Below are 18,198 nucleotides of genomic sequence, written 5' to 3'. Positions count from 1 at the left end.
TACATAAGTTTGACCTACGTCCATCTTAGCTGATAATATCTGGTAAAGGTTGATTGATTGGGTGGGTTCAGGGAGTCGCTAATGTCTTGTTTTGTCAGGGAGTGCAGGTAATGAATTCAAAACACTAAATGGTTTAGGATCTAAATATTTAAATACTTGGGACCTCAGAACTTGAGGGAGGGCTCCTTCCTATACATACCTGCTTGAGATTTTAGTTTTACCTGAGGGGCCCTCAATTGTGTCACATCGATTGGGACAATACAGTGTAGGAGGACTTGGGAGAAGACCTCTGTTATGGCAGCCTGATTGTGGAATACCCTCATGGAGGACCACCTAACATCAATACTGGAGTCATTCTGGCAACAAACAGAAACATGATTTTATATTAAAAGCTTTTGAGTCTAATAGATTATATACCAATCACACATGTCTTAAACTGATTTTGTTTAAATTATTTTTTACAATGTTATTCATTGATTTTTGGTTTCTCAGAAAACAGCATTGTATGTATACAACAATGAAATTGGGCTCTTTTTTTTTCCATTTTAGCCTTTAATAAATGTTGTTATTTTTCCTGAGTACAGTTTAAATCAATGTAACTGATAAGGAAACAAGAAAAATATACTGTACATATCCTTAAATGAAACAAAATAAACTAAAAGAAAAGTTGTTTTTGCTAATTCTACCATTCTGGGAACTGAGGAATAAGATCCATGTTTCAATAAATTGATTATTCCATTGGTTATTCCTCCTCCTGCCCTTCCCCTGGCCTCCAGCTGTCTCTGAGAGACAGCTGGGGGTCAGGAAGGGTCCGTGGGGAGGAAGAGGAATGGGCATGCGCCTGTTCCTCCTCCCCCCAGACCTTTCCTGACCCCCTGCTATCACTCTGGAGGCAGCTGGGGGTCAGGAAGGGTCCATGGAGAGGAGGAGGAGTGGGAAACATGTCCGCGTCTCCTTCCCCCGGACATTTCCTGATCCCCACCTGTCCCTCCAGAGGCAGCTGCAAGCCAGGAAAGTGCGCACCAGTCACTCCTCCCCCTTGCCCTTTTCTCGGCTTCCATCTATCTTGGAGAGGCAGCTGAAGGCCAGGAGGGGGCCAGGAGTAGGAGTCAGAGGCTCGTGCCTGTGGCTCCTTCTCCCCAGCATCATTTTCTGGCTTCCAGCTGTCTCAGAGAGAGACAGCTGGAGGCTGGCAAATGGCAGAGAGGAGGAGGAATGGGCACTACTTGGCCTGAGTTTTGAAACACAACACACGCTACTGAACATTAAAGGCTGGAGTAGGTTGTGACATAATTTGGTGGCAGTGGTGAGATGAGAAGGCCCAGGGTGCTGTCACCCTAAAAGAACAGTGGTAGTACAAATTTAGAGTGGTCGAGTGCAAATGCTGCTTAGAAAAATTTTCAGCAATACAGAGGACAAGGAGGAAAAGAGTACAGATGGGCAGAAAAAGATTTTATAAAAAGGAGCTTCTTTGTCAGAGGCTTTGTTAACTGAGGTATGCTTATATTTAATTTTAGTGTGATTCTTCTTTGAATCAACCCACTCATGGGTATTGAAAATGCATCTTATTTACTGTTTTGGGTGTTCTGGCTCCAACAAAATTCTGGGAATTTCTGGAGTAAGGATGGTTAGATAGTTCAGTCACTTTCAGTGCAGAGGAGCAACAGAACATGACCCTGGCAGGGTCCACACTCAGAAGAAGTGACTCACTCACATAGCACAAAGCAGTGGGGGGGGGGGGGGGAAGGGAAAAATAAGGCTTCCTATCTGAATTTTGGGAAAGTGTACTTCCCATGCTAACTGAATAGTAATAATGTCCACTTATTTTTTGGTGATTTAATTTTTAAAAAGATTTTTTAATAAATATTTTCATGCAAATCTTTTATTTCTAGCTTCACACATTTTTAGTAATGGAACTATTGAAAGGAGGTGAATTACTTGAACGCATCCAGAAAAAGAAACACTTCAGTGAAACTGAAGCTAGTTACATCATGCGGCGACTTGTTTCTGCAGTGAGCCATATGCACGATGTAGGGGTTGTCCATAGAGACTTGAAACCTGAGGTATGATCTTGGGGGGGGGGGGGAAGGAAAATCTATGCAAACTGATTAATGCCCCACCCTCATTTACCATCCCCATTGTTCTATAATTCAGCTTGTTTTTTTAATGGCTATATGTGTTGTGTTAATCAACTAAAAAGAAAACTCAGAGTTGAAGCAGATGGGGCAAAAGGCCTCTCACCGATCACTCTGGGATTGCAGAAAGGGTCCTTCTCACCCAATGAAGGCAATATGAAATTGGAGGACATGAGAGAGGACCTTCCTGGTTGTGACACCCTGATTTTGGAATGCCTGACTAGCACGACTTGATTTCTTTCAACTGCCAAGCCAAAACATGGCTTTTTATGAAAGTCTTTGGGGACTAATTTAATTCAAGTGTGCTTATACATGTTTTTAAATTGTTGTAGTTTTTGCAGTTTTTTTAAACTGTTGCTCTGCTTTTAATATATTTTTATTTTGTTTAAATTGTTTATGGTTTTATTCTGGAAATGTTTTAATTGTTTCTGTTGTATGAATTCCCATGATAGAAGCCAGGATGTAAATAGTTTAATAAATAATACATAAAATAAATATCAGATATACCTGTAATTTAGAAAACTGTCTCATGTATACATGAAGTATAACTGGTATTTGTCTCATATATAGGGGACATATAGTATTATAAATTTAATCTTATTGGTTATTGTAATTAAAATTTTATGTTGAAAGTATACCTTGCTAATCACTTATTTTAAGATTTCTGTTTTTCAGAACCTATTATTCACAGATGAAAGTGATAATTCAGAAATAAAAATAATTGATTTTGGATTTGCTCGGTTAAAACCACCTGACAACCAGCCTCTTAAAACTCCATGTTTTACCCTACATTATGCTGCTCCAGAGCTCTTGAATCATAATGGTTATGATGAATCATGTGATCTTTGGAGTTTGGGAGTCATTTTGGTAAGCTAAATCTAAAGTGAATTTTTATATAGCTGACCAGGCAAATTGTCAGTGGAAAACTCAGTTGTATATATGTTAGTGCTCAGCACTGACCTCTGTATAAAATAAGTGTAACTTCAAATCACAGGTAAAAAGGAAGACTGAGTTTCTTCCAGAAGGAACGCTTTTAGCATGACAAAGACAACAACAGTCAGAAGACAACATACAACAACAGCCAGAAGACAGCATACAAATATTCTGTCTTTTCCTTCTTAACACAATTTTTCCTATAAGAAAAAAATAAAGTAGTGGGAAATCATTGGAGGGCTACAAATTAAAGATGCTTTTATTTGGTGGTGGTGGTGGTGGCGACTTGCTGTCAACTCAGTTTTAACTTATGGCAACCCTATTTCCAACAGCCCCTGTTGTGCCTTGCTGAACTCTTGCAAACTCACGCAAACATCACCTGTAGTGTGAGCTTTCTCTTTTTCTACTGGTCTCAATTTTACCAGTCATTATCTTTTCCATGAGGCACATTGCCCCATAATATATCCAAAGTACAACAGCCTCAGTGTACTCATTGTAATCATCTTGGCTTCTAGTGAGAATTCAGGTATGATATGCTCTAGAACCCATTCAGAAACAGTATTGGGGATGGGAGTGAGACTAGCAAAAGATTTCTTCAAGACAATGGCAGTGACATTTTAACAAAAACAAGTAATTAGTAGTATGCAGAAGAAGGTAGTTGTAAACCACTCCTGAATGCCTTCTGCCACAAAAACCCTGGGAAACAATAAATCATTTTAACCCCCCATAAACTTCTGTGGATGATCCAGGGCAATTAGACAGCAATGCTTTATTTCAAAGTATGCCTTTTTGCAATTAATGTAGTTTATGAAATAGTTCTGTACTGAACGTAATACAGGAAATGAACGTCAGAAAAACTACACCTAACCATTCAGTTGCCTTAGGGAAGTCCAAAAGCAGGACATCTGTGCAATGCCCTCCCTCAACTCTCAGCTTACTCTTTTCAGAAAATGATACATACAGGCATACTGTCTGGTTCTAGAGGGAATATATTAATGACTAGTAACCATTGATGGACCCATTGTCTATGTATTTGTCCACATCATTTGGCAGCTAACATCATGTGACAGTGAATTACATAATTGAACTATGTGCTGTGTGAAGACGTATTTGCCAGTATCTGTGCTGAATCTTCTACCATTCATCTTCAAGGAATAATCCTAGCAATTAGCATTGTAAGACAGGGAAAATATTTTCTGTTCAGTTTCTGCACACCATGCAATATTTCATACACCTTTATCATCTCTTTCTTAACTTGCCTTTTTTGTAGTGGCTGTTCAGATGTTTTTGGACCACAGCTCCCATAATGCCTCACCACTGACTGTTTTGGCTAGGGCTGGTGGGATTTATTGCCTAAAAGCTATAGATTCACAGTTGCCTATCTCTGTTCTAAATTAAATACCCCCAAATGCTGTAAACTGGTCACAATATTCCATGTACCCTACAGATTTTTGTAAAGTCAGTATAATAACTGACAGTTTTATTTTCAAATCCTTTTCTGATTATACTCAATATAGAATTTGCCTTTAAAAAAAGAAGCAAACACTGCTTTTTATGGGACTATTGGCTGCAACTATAACACTGCTGTCTTTGTCAGTCTGTACCAGTTCAAATCTCTTTTATGTATGTATCAGGTTGGACTTCACCACAACAATCTTATGGATCAGTATATAGTCATCCCTCCATATTTGCGGCTTTGATATTTGCGGATTTGATTATTCACGGATTTCATTAATATGTTCTCTCTAGGATTGTCTAGGTACTCCAGTGTAACTCTGTGGTCAACTTTAACTAAAAGTTGCATTGAAAGACCATTTGTAGCTACTCCAGTGCCATTGTATGGTCAGTGTATGTTGGACATTGACCACAGAGTTGCACTGGAGGACCTAGAGATTCCTAGAGAGGTGTCCTCTCAGGTAAAAACAGCGTTTTTGTTATTTGTGGTTTTTCCATATTCACGGGGGTCTTGTTCCCCAAACCCTAGCAAATATGGAGGGACAACTGTACTTGCTTACATTGAATCTTTTTTGCCATTTTAATTCTGTGCGAGTATTAGTCCCTTCTAAAGTTTTGAGTCTGTCTGACATTTTTTCCTGGTTGATGTATTGAGCAATACTGCCTCATGTCATTAGTGATAACTGTATCTCACTGGTATTTACATTTTACTGATTTTCTCTTTTGCTCACTATTATAACTTAAAGCCAAGTCTGTTTGCTTGACACTGGCATCAAACCACTTGGTGGTTGTTAACTGCCTTTGAGTCTACCTCAGCTCATGGTGACCCTGTGGATGAGACATCTTCAAGACCCTCTGTCATCAACCACTCTGCTTAGGTCCTGCAGGCTCAGGCCCATGACTTCTCTGATTGATTCAAACCATTTGGCATATGCTTTTTCTCTCTTTCTCCTGCCCTCTACCTTTCCCAGCATCATTGTCTTTTCTAATGCATCATGCCTTGTCATCATGTGGCCAAAGCCAATTTAATAATCATGGCTTCCAGGCTTGATCTGTTCTAAAACCCATTTGTCTGTCTTCTTCGCCATCTATGATGTCCTCAGCACTCTTCTCCAACACCACATCTCCAATGAGATGATTTTCTTTCTATCAGCTTTATTCACTGTCCAGCTCTCACATCTGTGCATAGTAATGGGGAATACAGTGGCATGACTAGCCTCATATTAGTGTTCAGAGTTATAGCTTTACAGTTTAGGATCTTGTCTAGTTCTTTCATAGCTGCCCTTTCCAATCCTAGACTTCTGATTTCCTGACTGCAGTCTCTGTTCTGATCAATATTTGAGCCAAGATTTTCTGTGGTCTATATTTTTTTCTTAGTGTTCATCATTAAACCTACATTGGCACTTTCCTCCTTAACCTTCTTCAATTATTGCTCTAGGGTTCAATAATTGCTTGTGGGTTTCCTATTGGTTATCCCAAAATATTCCTTAGTTCTATAGAAATTTGGGGCCATTCTCCCTACGCTGTCTCATGTGCAGACTGAGGGGCTATAAGGGCTGGTCTGCAGTTGCCCCTTTACTGGCTGGATTGAGGCCGCAACAAACTCATGCCTTGCCCCCGATCCTGCCTCTGGAGAGCGCAAAAAGGAGCCGCAACAAGCGGCTCCTTTTTGGGCCCTCCAAGGGGTGCCATAGCCGTGGCAGCGCGGCTTTATGATGCCCCTTCAGTACTGCATCGTGTGGATGCAGCACCAAAGGGGTGTCATGATGGCGCGTACCATGTGGACCAACACTCACCAAAATGACGCCCGGGGCAGGGTTAGGTTCCCAATAACCTAAATTTGGCTTCCAGGAATTATAGTTTGCCCTCCACATTCACAGCCTTGACATTCACAGTTTTGATTATTTTTGAGGTCAAACCTGCTTTCCCTCCCAGGCTTTGTCTCTTGGGGGAGAAAAGCCCAGAAGCTAATTCTGTTCCTTTTCCCACCAGCCAGGATCCGGTCTGGAAAAGAGGGCAGCCCAGGCAGCAGTTCGGCTGGGAAATGGTTGTGGGGGGGTGGGGGGGGGGGTGGAGGCTCTCCCTCCTTTTCTCAGCCGAATCACTGCCTGGGCAGCCCAGGCAGCAGTTTGGCTGGGAAATGGACATAGGTGTGTATGGGGAGGTTCCCTTTCTCAGCTGGATCGCTGCCTGGGGAGAGCAGCAATCTGGCTGGGAAAGGAGTGGGAGGCAGTTAAAGGGATGGGATGGTGGGAAAAAAGGAGCACACACTCCTGCTTTTCTTCCCGCCCACCCCTCCCTTTAACTGTGTTCCTCATGGGGGATAATTATTTGTGTTTTCCCCACATTCCCACATTCACAGAAGTCTTATTCCCCTAACCCCCACAAATGTGGAAGGGTGACTGTAACTACATTTCTCCACTTAATTGGTGCCAGTTTGCAGCACAACCAGTGAGTGACTGCAGCCCACTAGTATTTACTAGGCTGTCTAGAAAAGAGTCAGACAATCCAGTGTGGTTAGCATGCCTGTCAGAAACTAAATTGTCTTGTTTGTACTTACTGAATCTCCCAACAAGCCCCCTTAAACAGCATATAATAATAATAATAATAATAATAATAATAATAAATTAATAATAATACAGTAATAGGATTTATTTATATGCTGCCCAATCTCTTTAGTGCCTCTTTAGTGCCACTTTGACCTGAGGGATGGATCCCTTATGAGGGATTATTGCCCTCTTTGTTGGAGAGATGCTGTCCTTTCCTGAGACCCTAAGTTTTTATGGAGAGGATTTGGGATGCTGTTATAACTTACCTAAAGCCTTGTCTGCCGACTTGCATGTCTGTGTCAGCTACCTTGAGGAATTTGCTCCTTGAGAAGCAGGAGTTCATTGTAGTATGTACAGCTTCTGGTCATCTGAAAGTTGACAATAAGTATAATACTCAGTGCAATAAACTGGATAGCTCTGCATCCCTGTTGGTTTTACACATTTATAGCTGCTTTTAATACTTCCTATTGCTATTGTTAGCTTTGTTTACCTAGAAATGCAGTAAATCCTCTGTATTCGTGGGTTCCTAATCTGCATATCTGACCAACTGAATTATTGCTCCCCATACTGAAAATGACAATGATATGAATGCAAGTGTGCTTAATCATCTGCATGCAAATCACCACTGTTTAATAATATAGGATGCGATCATCCATGCTTTTCTTACATCAAGGAGGTGTTCCAGAACTTTACTCTTAATACAGAGAGCCTACTGTATTAATTTATTCTTGTCTTTGATTACTTGAAGTTAGAGAACGTCTGAGTGCTCTTCTCATCCTGTTGCCAGACTTGTACAGGGACTTAACTTACATTTGTGCTTTACTCCCTTTTACCTGACGCTTGGGCTCTGGTTTGAGACACTTCATCAGTGAGGTTCTGTTTGTCCTCAGTGAGAGGGACTCCCTTTGAAGCCTATCTTACTTGTGACCCTTTGTTGAGATATTGATACTTTAGCCTGGTTGAAGAAGTGATAGAGACAGTGTGACTTCTTCAGAACCCACTGTAGAAAAAGTACCAAAAAAGTACTGTGTTTGAAATTGATAATCTTATTATTGTTCTAAACAAATTGATTGAAATGCAACCATTCTGTCGCTTTCTAATATACTTTGTTTAAATTCTGAGGATGTATTAAAATTGTTGTTTTTAAAGTTTGATTTTCAAATGTATGTCAACACTTTCATTGTAAATGAATGTGGATGGGTCTGTACCCTTGCAAGTGCATCCCCCCCCAAGTTTGGTTTGGAAGCCTGATTCAGCAAGCTAGATTAAATTCTGGTTGAGTTTAGACTAATTTGGACCTGATCCAGTCTGATTTAGAACTGAATCTTAATTGAAATTCAGAAATTAATTTTTCATCCACTGTCCTTTGATTTTCACTGGAAATTAAAAATTTGCTCTTTTTTAACATGTGCATGAGTTTTGAAGATGTTGTAGTGCTTCAGAGGGAATCAAGACTCTCACGTTGCAGGGAAATATATCCAAGGTGGTTGAATATATCCACGGAGGTTGCCAGCTATCTCTAGAATTTGCCTTAAAAATGGCCATAACATTTTTGTGTTTCAACAAGACTGCATGAAATTTAGAGGATTAACTTTGCAAATATTAATTTAAATCCACATCCCTACATTTATTACTCTTGTTATATCTATTTATTTGTTGTTATGTGCTTTCAAGTTGACTCTGACATACAGCAACACTACCAACTTATGGAATGGCCTGCCGGACGAGATCCGTCAAATCACCAATCTAGAGAGCTTTAAAAAGGCCATTAAGATGGATCTCTTCCAGCAAGCCTTCCCGGAATAAAATGCTCGGCCACAAATAAGACCTCCCATCCAGTGAACTCTGCCCATGATGACTTTTATTTAGCTTAGTCGGTTTTAATATGTAGTTTTTAATCTTAGATTGTTTAATCTTGTTTTAAGGGGGGGTATTATTTATATATGGATGTATTTTAACCTGTTGTATGCCGTTTTAATTGCCTGGCAAAAAGCGGGATAGAAATAAAAATTTTATTTATTAAATTTTATTATGTGGTTTCTCTTAGCAATTAATCCTCTCCAAATTTCTTGCAGTTTTGTTGAAACACAAAAATGTTATGGCCACTTTTAAGGCAAACTTGATTCAGAGGAGGTTTGCCATTGCCTTCCTTTAAGCCTGAAAGATCATCCAGTGGATTCCCATGGTTTAGCAAGGATTCAAACCCAGGCTTCCCAGAGTCCTGATCCAACACATGAACCACTAGACTAGTGATTCCCAAATTCTGGTCTTCCAGGTGTTTCGGACTTCAGCTCCCAGAATCCCTGACTACTGGCCAAGATGGCTGAGGCTTCTGGGAGCTGAAGTCCCAAACACCTGGAGGACCAGAGTTTGGCAATCACTGCACTAGACTTTGCTGTCTCACACAAGAAAACCCTATCATAAGGTAACCATAAATCGGAGTGGATTTGAAGGCACATATATTTTTGTTGTTCTGTGTGTGTGTGTGTGTTTGTGTGTGTGTGATACATAGAAAGAGTTTAATATAGTCTTTCTTTCTTTTATGAAAAGTATACAATGCTCTCAGGACAAGTGCCCTTCCAGTCTCAAGATAAAAATATAACTTGCACAAATGCATTGGAAATTATGAAGAAAATTAAACGAGGGGAATTTTCTTTTGAAGGGGATGCCTGGAAGAATGTTTCTCAGGAAGCCAAAGATTTGATACAAGGTATATATTGATCAATAACATTTTTATAGTGTTCTTAGTTATCCTAGTAATCTGTTCGCAGTTGGTTTTTGGAATATATTAAAATCATTATCATTTAATTCTATAATATTGATACCTTTAACTTAATCTAGAATGTTCTGGTTCAAAACTTGCACTGCAAATTTCCAATTTTTTGATGGAATCATTTGGTGAGGAAAGCTGATACTCTTCACTGCTTCTGGATTATAGTTGCTGTGATAGTCTAACATGATTTTTGAGATACTACAAAATGATTTTATTGTGGATTCTGTAAATACACAGTGGAAGTTGACTGCTTTGAACAATTTGGTCTCTGGATGGGTTAGGAGGAGCAATTCACAAAACAATGGATTATTCCCAATGTGCCAGCTGGATAGGCGGGAATCTAAATTCTTTTTTAGTTATATTTGTTTACTCCCCTTCTTTGCCCATCAATTTTTTATTTCCTGCCTTGCAACTGGATGCATATTCCATTAGCTCAATCAAAGGAGGTGCTAATTGGTTCAAAATAAGAGAAAATGGAGATTTATCCTAAAAATGAAAAGGTAGCAGATGAGGAGACTTAGAAAGAAATTGGTGCAGTGGTTCCAGATAAAAGGAAGAAAAAATGCTGCATCATACATGGCAACAGAAGCAATCTCATTGATTTCTGTCCTGCAGGTCGTGAATACAGGAAAAAAATTAAAGAAAAACAAACCCAGATGTCCACTACACAGTGTAGCCTTTAGGGAAGAGAAAAGGCTGTATTTTTATATCAACAAGTGAGAATGAGGCAAAAAGCAGTATTGCCTCCCCTTCTCCACTGAAAACAACAACAGAAACCAAAGTTAGAGAGTTCAATTGAGTGTGAGGTAAAAAAATTCTTCTTCATGGTCCCTGTGCCTCATACAAATGGATTATCCTGCACCTTCACAGAGCACCATTCAGAACCTTTTAGAACAGTGGTAGCAAACCTATGGCACGCATGCCAGAGGTGGCACTTGGAGCCCTCTTTGTAGGCACATGCACCATTGTCCCAACACAGAATTCACTAGGATTTTCTCTGCCCCGTCCCGGATCCGTCCCTTCTCTCTTGCTGCCCCTCATTCCTGGAACCTTCTTCCTCTGCATGCACGGCTCATCACTTCCCTAACCAGCTTTAAGGCTGAGCTGAAAACCATATTGTTTAGGGAAGCTTTCTCAGGGAATTTGTGATTGTCATCTGGCTGTCTGATAATGTTTGATGTGATTTGCTTTTATATCTGATGTTTTTTAATTTGTCTTTTCTTCCTACATTGTAATTTTATCTATTCCTCTATCTAATTGTTATTACTTTTAGAGTGTACGCCTTGGGCAGACTTTTATATATTCCTTAATTTTACTGACTTTGTACAGCGCTGTGTATAATTACAGCACTTTAGAAATAAAGTTTAATAATAATAATAATAATAATAGAATGCCAGAGGGACGCGGCACTTTGCGATAAATAAATGGGTTTTGGATTGTAGTTTGGGCACTTGGTCTCTAAAAGGTTGAGCATCACTGTTCTAGAAAGTTATATAAACATTTTGACGGTCACTATGCCCACCTTCGGCAACCTGCCAAAGGGCTTCCTGCCAAAATCGCAGGCTCCTTTTTATCTACAGTAGCCCCACTCCAGCTGCTGAATCGCAATGAATATAGCATATGCATCAACTGCATCTCTTCATGAGATTTGCAATGTGACAGAGTGGAAAGAACCTTTCACATTCATTAGACATTATAAAATAGAAAAGTATAAGTCAGCACAGGCAGCTTTTGGCTGCATGGTGTTACAATCAGTAAGGTGATTAGTGAGCAGCCATACCCATCCAATATTTGGAGCTTGGATATCTCCTGTCTGTTTCTGATGGCTCCTCCTAACCCATCTGGAAAATGAAACGTTGGTACTTACCATGAGAAGTCATTCTTGGATGGTAAGAAGAATAACCCATTCCCACCTGGTGAGTGGCTGCACGACAAGAAATGTACAGGTATCCCTCCATACCCACAGATTTCTTTAATCCATGGATTCAAGCATCCACAGCGTCAAGATATTTAAAAAATATATAAATTCTAAAAAGCAAATCTTGATTTTTCTATTTTATATAAGGAGCACCATTTTACTATGCTATTGCATTTAATGCATTTGGAGCATCCACGTATTTTGGTACCCATGGAGGTTCTAGAACCAAAACCCAGCAGATACCAAAGGCCCAGTGTATAGTTGTTAACTTAGGTTGTTAGGTTAGGTCATTGAAGCAAGGCTCTAGAAGGAAACTGATGGGCAAAGGAAAGGAGCAAACAGATGCAACTGGGAAAGAATTTAGACTACTGCCTATCCAGCTGGCATGTTGGGAATAACCTTTTGCTTTGTTATTATTTTATTATCGTACTGTTTTTAGATTTTATCATTTGTAATTTTAATGCATAGAATTGTTTAATCCTTTTGGGGGGGGATTGTATATATTGTATTTTTTTAAAGGTTGTACGCCACTTTGATTGTGGTAACAAAAAGCGGGATATAAATTAAAGGTTTTTTTATTATTTTATTTTTTTGTGGATTGACTTCTCACAATAAGTACCAATAATTCAGTTAATGTGGATTCTTTGGCTGTAAAAATGTCGGTAGTTCAATTACAGGATTCAGTTGAGATTAACTTCTGTAATGCTATAGTTTCCCAATGTTTGTTACTATACAGGTATACCTCAGTTAATTAAGTAGACATGTTCTTGAGCATCACATATGTACTAGAGGCAGAAAGAACATGGAAAAAGTAGTTATAGGATCCTGCACCACAAAAAGATGAGCAGTTTAACATGTCTCAGCAAACTTTTTTTTTATTGAAAACCAATTATAAGCATTTATGAAATTTGGGGTGGTGGTCAGGAAGGCCTTATATAAGTAAAAAAAATGTTTAACTCTCTACAGACCTCTTTGAAGCTTAATTCATAAAGCATCCAGGGATATTTTTTCTTCTTTCTCCCAGCCTCCCCTTTTCATGTGATATCCATTTTGGTGGCCAAATTTATAGATTTATTCTTTTGTAATATGTTGGGAGTAGTTGGTGAGGCAGGCTTTTTTTTTACCCTTTTCTTTGTTGTTATTATTAGTAGCTGTTGTGTACCTTGCCTGTTGTAGGCAGGCACATACAGCTACAGCAGGATCAACTAGACTAAAAACCACTCAAATTTTGTTTATTGCATTGCTTATTTCAGACACGCTGCTGCAACTAGACACTGAAAGTTTGTTTCTCTGGCACTCTTTTGGCATCTTCCCAATCCCAATCTTTCTTTAGTAGAATTGCTACTAAAAATGTCCAGCGAGAGAGAGGACAAGGACGGAAGTGTGGGCTGGTTGGATATAAAAAGACTTTGTAGAAAGGAGCTTGTTTGTCAAAGGCTTTATTAACTGAGATATGCCTGTGTAGCTATAAATCAGATTATTAGAACATTTCATTTTTGTTTATCAATGAGGATTTTAAAAATTTAAGTAATGGTTCACTGATTTCAGTATGTTTGATGAATTCCTATTAGGACTTCTTACAGTGGATCCAAATAAGAGAATTAAAATGACCAGTTTGAGATACAATGAATGGCTTCAAGATGGTAGCCAGCTGTCATCCAACCCATTAATGACTCCAGATAATTTAGGATCCTCAGGAACTGCTGTCCATACCTATGTCAAAGCAACCTTTAATGTAAGCTCAACATTAACTGTGTGCTTCTTTTCTTAATCTATCATTTACTTTTAAAGTAAGAGGCACTTTAGGCACATATACATTTAAATTATTTAGTGATCTACCTTGAACTGAGAGTTCTTCATCCTCTTTGTGAAACCTCTTTGTTTTCTGTCTCAGTCCCAGTAGATTGAATTTATGAAACATTCTCTCCTGATGCAGAAGGTGCCATCCATTAAGAGGGATTAATTCCTATTGCCACCAGGCTAGGCAAAATATCCCCTGATTTTAAATTATTAGTCCTTGTGTCCTCCTCCCCTTCTAGTTCTTCATGCCTCAACCAGGAAAGGTCATATCTCCACATTATCTAGCTGCAATTCTCCATTCCATTTCTATTTCTATTCCTTTTCCTATATGAAAAAAGTCATTAGCTTTTTGTATCCACTTACAGTTTAGCATTCTCCCATATGCCCCCGCTTCCCTAAAGTCTTGGAGTGAGGAGAATGAAAGCTAAAGCCTCTAAACCAGGCTCCACTACTTGGAATTCTCCTGATGTGTGTGGACTCTAGCTGCCTCCTCTGGGAGCTGCAAAGATCTGCACACGACAGCTCCACTCAGAGCAGCAGCTGCCTCCTCCTAAGAGGCTTGTGCCAGGGAGGCTGTTAACTCAGTTCCTATTGAACTCGATCCTACTAGCACCTCTGACTCTACAAAAAGAGAAGATTTATTATCAGAAGGGGCTTCTGATTATGAGTTTTCTGAGGGGGGCTATTGAAGATGAAACAAAGGCTGATCCTCACAAGGCTGCCTCCCCTTCTTTCTCACAAATTCTTAGCAGCATGCCCATAGACCCAGTGGTCTCCACAGCTCGTATGCTGTAGCCACTCAAGGAGGCCATTTTGAAGTCCACATTTCAAATGCCAGCTATTGAACTGCACAGCCTATGCCTTTTCCCATGCCTTAACTAACCAAAATGCATGACGTCAGCAGATTTTCTTCATGGTACATAAGAAACTGAAAAGACATGAACTGAGCTTCTCATACTAGTCACAGGGCCTCTTAGACAAGATCCAGCCCCCTTTCCCACCATGTAAACAACTGACCAGCAAACTGTCAGCAGAACCTGCAGTGCCAGTGCACTCTCTTCCTCCAGAAAACCTACTAGATGATAACACTCTCCCTGCAAGGATCAAATTCTCATCACCCTCAGTCTGTTCAGGACCCAGGTGTTGCTTCTCTCTATACGACATCTGAGACACATCTGATTAAGGAGAGGATGAATGGTCAGACAGTGATGAACAAGATTAACCATCGAGAAAGAGAGATTTTAATTTAGGTGATTTTGTTCCTCTCTTTGCTAAAGCATCCAGAGCCCTTGGATTGCAAGAGGCTGGAACAATTTTCCATCCAATTCCATCTAATAATAATAATAATAATAATAATAATAATAATAATAGGATTTATTCATATGTCGCCCAATCACTGGGAATCTGGGCAGCTTACAACAGAGGGGATAATAGACGGTTCCCTGCCCTCAGGCTTACAATCTAAAAAGACACGACACAAAAGGAGAAGGGAATGGTGAGGGGGGGAGGGGATCAGGTCCAGCATTCTTCTCTCCCTCTGGGGCCTGGACCAAGGCAGATGGACTGGAGGGAGGGCTCTTCTTCTTCAGGCTAGCCCTGGTGGAGCTGGGCCTGCCTGGTCAACTCCCTCATAGGCCGGAAGATGACAGTTATGTAGGGAGGAGTGTCTTCTTCCAGGCTAGCCCTGATGGAGCTATGAGATGAGATGCTGTGAGATGCAGATCCTTTGGTTGCTTGAGGGGTTATAGAACCTTTGCAGGCCCACCACTAAAGACTGCTCTAGGCTACTTTTCCCTTGTAACCAGGGTGTTTTGGGTTTTTTTTGCTTGTTCTATGAATTAAATTATTGTAATTGCTTTCAGTGCTCAAATTCAAAGTATTTGGGAAAATTTAAATGGTAATTCCATGGGCATGCTGTTGGTAGACAGGAAGACCAGTATATCAACCCAATTTGCCAGTGGCCATGTTAAATTTGGAACCATACTATTGAAGCTTTCTGGAGAAGGAAGCAGATGTTGGCCTAGGCTTGCTAGATACAGGATGGAGCTCCTGTTCTCCATTCTGTTGTTACGTTAACTACCATTTCTGAAACACCCAGTGTTAAATGCACCATCCCCTCCACCCACAATATCTAATGAAATTTGTCCTAATTAAACATATCCACCAATTATCCACCATTGGAGTATTCAGGAATGTAGGAGGACATACTTTCATTGGGAATACAGTCATGTTTACTGTTTCATATTCATTTACATTGGTTGTGATGCAATTGTTTAGCTAATGTTTTTCAATATTTTTATTTTTTAATCATCTACAAGAACTGAATCTAGTTTGTTTTCACATAAATTTATTTGCATTTTAAATAGGCTTTTAACAAGTACAAAAGGGAAGGATTTTGTCTCCAGAATGTGGACAAGGCACCTCTTGCAAAAAGAAGAAAAATGAAAAAGACAAGCACAAGTACAGAGACTCGCAGCAGTTCTAGTGAAAGTTCTCATTCTTCCTCCTCTCATTCACATGGGAAAACTACCCCTACAAAGATACTGCAGCCAGCAAATGCCACAGACAGCAATAATCCAGAGGGAATCTTCCAATTCTCTGACTGATAAATGAAAAAGAATTGCTCTGATGAGGTATATTTAAATGGTTATAAATTTACCGAAATATGAGCACCCTTGAACATAGTAATGTTTATTGCATCTAATAACTCCTGTTTCAATTGTGTCTTACAATAAGGCATGTTAAAATCCTGCTATGTCTCTGGCTGGAATCAAAGTTTTAAAAAGTGTATGTGAAAATGTTCCTGTAAATTGTATGTGAGCCACTCCAAACATTTATTTTAATCTATTAATAAAAGTTGTAATCTAGTGATGTAACTCTGCACATGGAAGCAGAGTTTCTTCATGGTCTCTGTGCTTCACACAAATGGATTTTTTTTATAGATAGGGAGAAAACTCTTAATGGGGAGAAGAGGAAAGTGTATGACAGAAGAGGGAGTGGCTTTGGGCACCAAGTAGAGGCACACCATGGCGGGAGTGGGGCCGAGACAGAGTTACTGGAACCTTCCATGTGTGTCTCTGTGGTGCCACAAGTCCCATTTATGTGAAGGCACAGATGACCACTCAGTGAACCACAGTTACAGAAATCCATTAAGCGGGAATGACCGTTTTGGGAGCTTAGAAACCTCTACATTATGGCTGGGTTTGTGTGTTTGTGCATTTTAATTCCTGTTCTTTAGAAAGATTACCAGAGGTGAAACATATTGGCTAAAGTGAAAAATCTATGCTTCCATGTATGCAGCAATGATTTTCCTTGTGCAGGAAGCTTACATAAGAAAAATCAAGCCACATCCAAAGATCTTCAACATGTGGAATGGATACACAAGTTCTCACAAAAGACATATGCAACAGTTCAGCTAGTGCTTGGTCTTGGTTACAAGTATGCAGAACTGTGTAATTTCTTTTAGTCTACATTTTGGCTAGCGTCCTTTTTCTAGTTTCAAAGACTGTTCAGAGGTTTTTAGTACTATCTTAGAATTGATGTGTTTGCTTGATTTGCTTTGTGAGCATTCAGTACTAAAACCATGTGCTGAGGTTTTTTGAACAAATATTTATATTTAACTTACACATTTATGCCTAGTTTTTAAATATAATCAGTGAAGGTTTTTTTATATAAGAATTCTGTATTCCTGTTATCATGTGGGTCCAAAATTAGGCATGCTGTGATACATGTGACAGTTTAATCCCTGACTGTAGCATAAAATTCAGAGATTTTTATTCTGTATAAAACATCTGCATGGTTTGGTAACCTGTAATTTCAGTTGATGGGTAACAGAATAATGTGATAAGAGTGTGTTGGAGAGGCTGTATAACTTGCTCCAGAAGTTTTTAGTAAGAATTATTAGTTTGTTGCACCATTTAGCTGTGAAATATTAAGGTTTTGCTTTCTTGACATGATTTCCATACCTATATGCAATACTTTTCAAATTTTGCCCCTTTTCAAGTTGGGGTACCTTCTAACTTTAAACAATTTATGCACTGGGAAAACTAATGGGATTTGTTATCAAACACTGTGCTTCACAACTATACACTGTGTTTTACTACAGCAAGATATTGTTGTAGTTGTGATATATGATGCATTTTAAATGGTGAATTGTGAGGCATAATTGCCAACATGTGCAAAGCATATCTGCAGCTTCTGTGCTACAACTTTGCAAAAAGTTCTTGAGTAGTCCTGTGGTGCATTCATTGGGACAATTAGCATAAAGTTAAGCTTGTACATAGATGTCTGCATGCTCAGAGTTCACCCTGCAAATTTTAAAAACAACTTGCTGCATTGTAAAATAAACTATCAAATCCTATGCAAAACATATACCTACATACATACATATGTATAGAAACTGTATTTATATAAATGAGTTGTTTAACATAGCTGCCTCTCTTAACTATTTTTTGAGAAATCTAGTGCAAGCTTGTCTATGGAAACTGATTGAACAAGATCCTGGAAAGACCATATTTTTCTAGGTTGCTGGATATAATAGAGAACATTTTCATCAGGAATAAGAAAACACATAGTCCAAGAAATATTTTCTGTGTGGTTTACCAGGTTATTAGCATTCTTGTTGTTTAGTTTTAA

The 18,198-nt window shown here is 39.3% G+C and overlaps 1 protein-coding gene across 1 annotated transcript in view; it reads left to right on the top strand.

The window, feature by feature from the left end:
* The window catches only part of RPS6KA5 (ribosomal protein S6 kinase A5), a 66,978-nt gene extending 48,985 nt beyond the window's left edge, over positions 1-17,993 (top strand). The window contains exons 12-14 of the mRNA XM_042438820.1: positions 9,663-9,782; positions 13,335-13,498; positions 15,930-17,993. Of these exons, the coding sequence (XP_042294754.1) occupies positions 9,663-9,782; positions 13,335-13,498; positions 15,930-16,169 (524 nt within the window). The 3' untranslated portion in view covers positions 16,170-17,993. The remainder of the gene's footprint in view (positions 1-9,662; positions 9,783-13,334; positions 13,499-15,929) is intronic.
* Positions 17,994-18,198: the final 205 nt, after the last annotated feature.

The sequence above is a fragment of the Sceloporus undulatus genome, chromosome 1, assembly GCF_019175285.1.
Source record: "Sceloporus undulatus isolate JIND9_A2432 ecotype Alabama chromosome 1, SceUnd_v1.1, whole genome shotgun sequence".
Taxonomy (NCBI): Eukaryota; Metazoa; Chordata; class Lepidosauria; order Squamata; family Phrynosomatidae; genus Sceloporus; species Sceloporus undulatus.
This window is presented reverse-complemented; position numbering and strand designations above follow the sequence as displayed.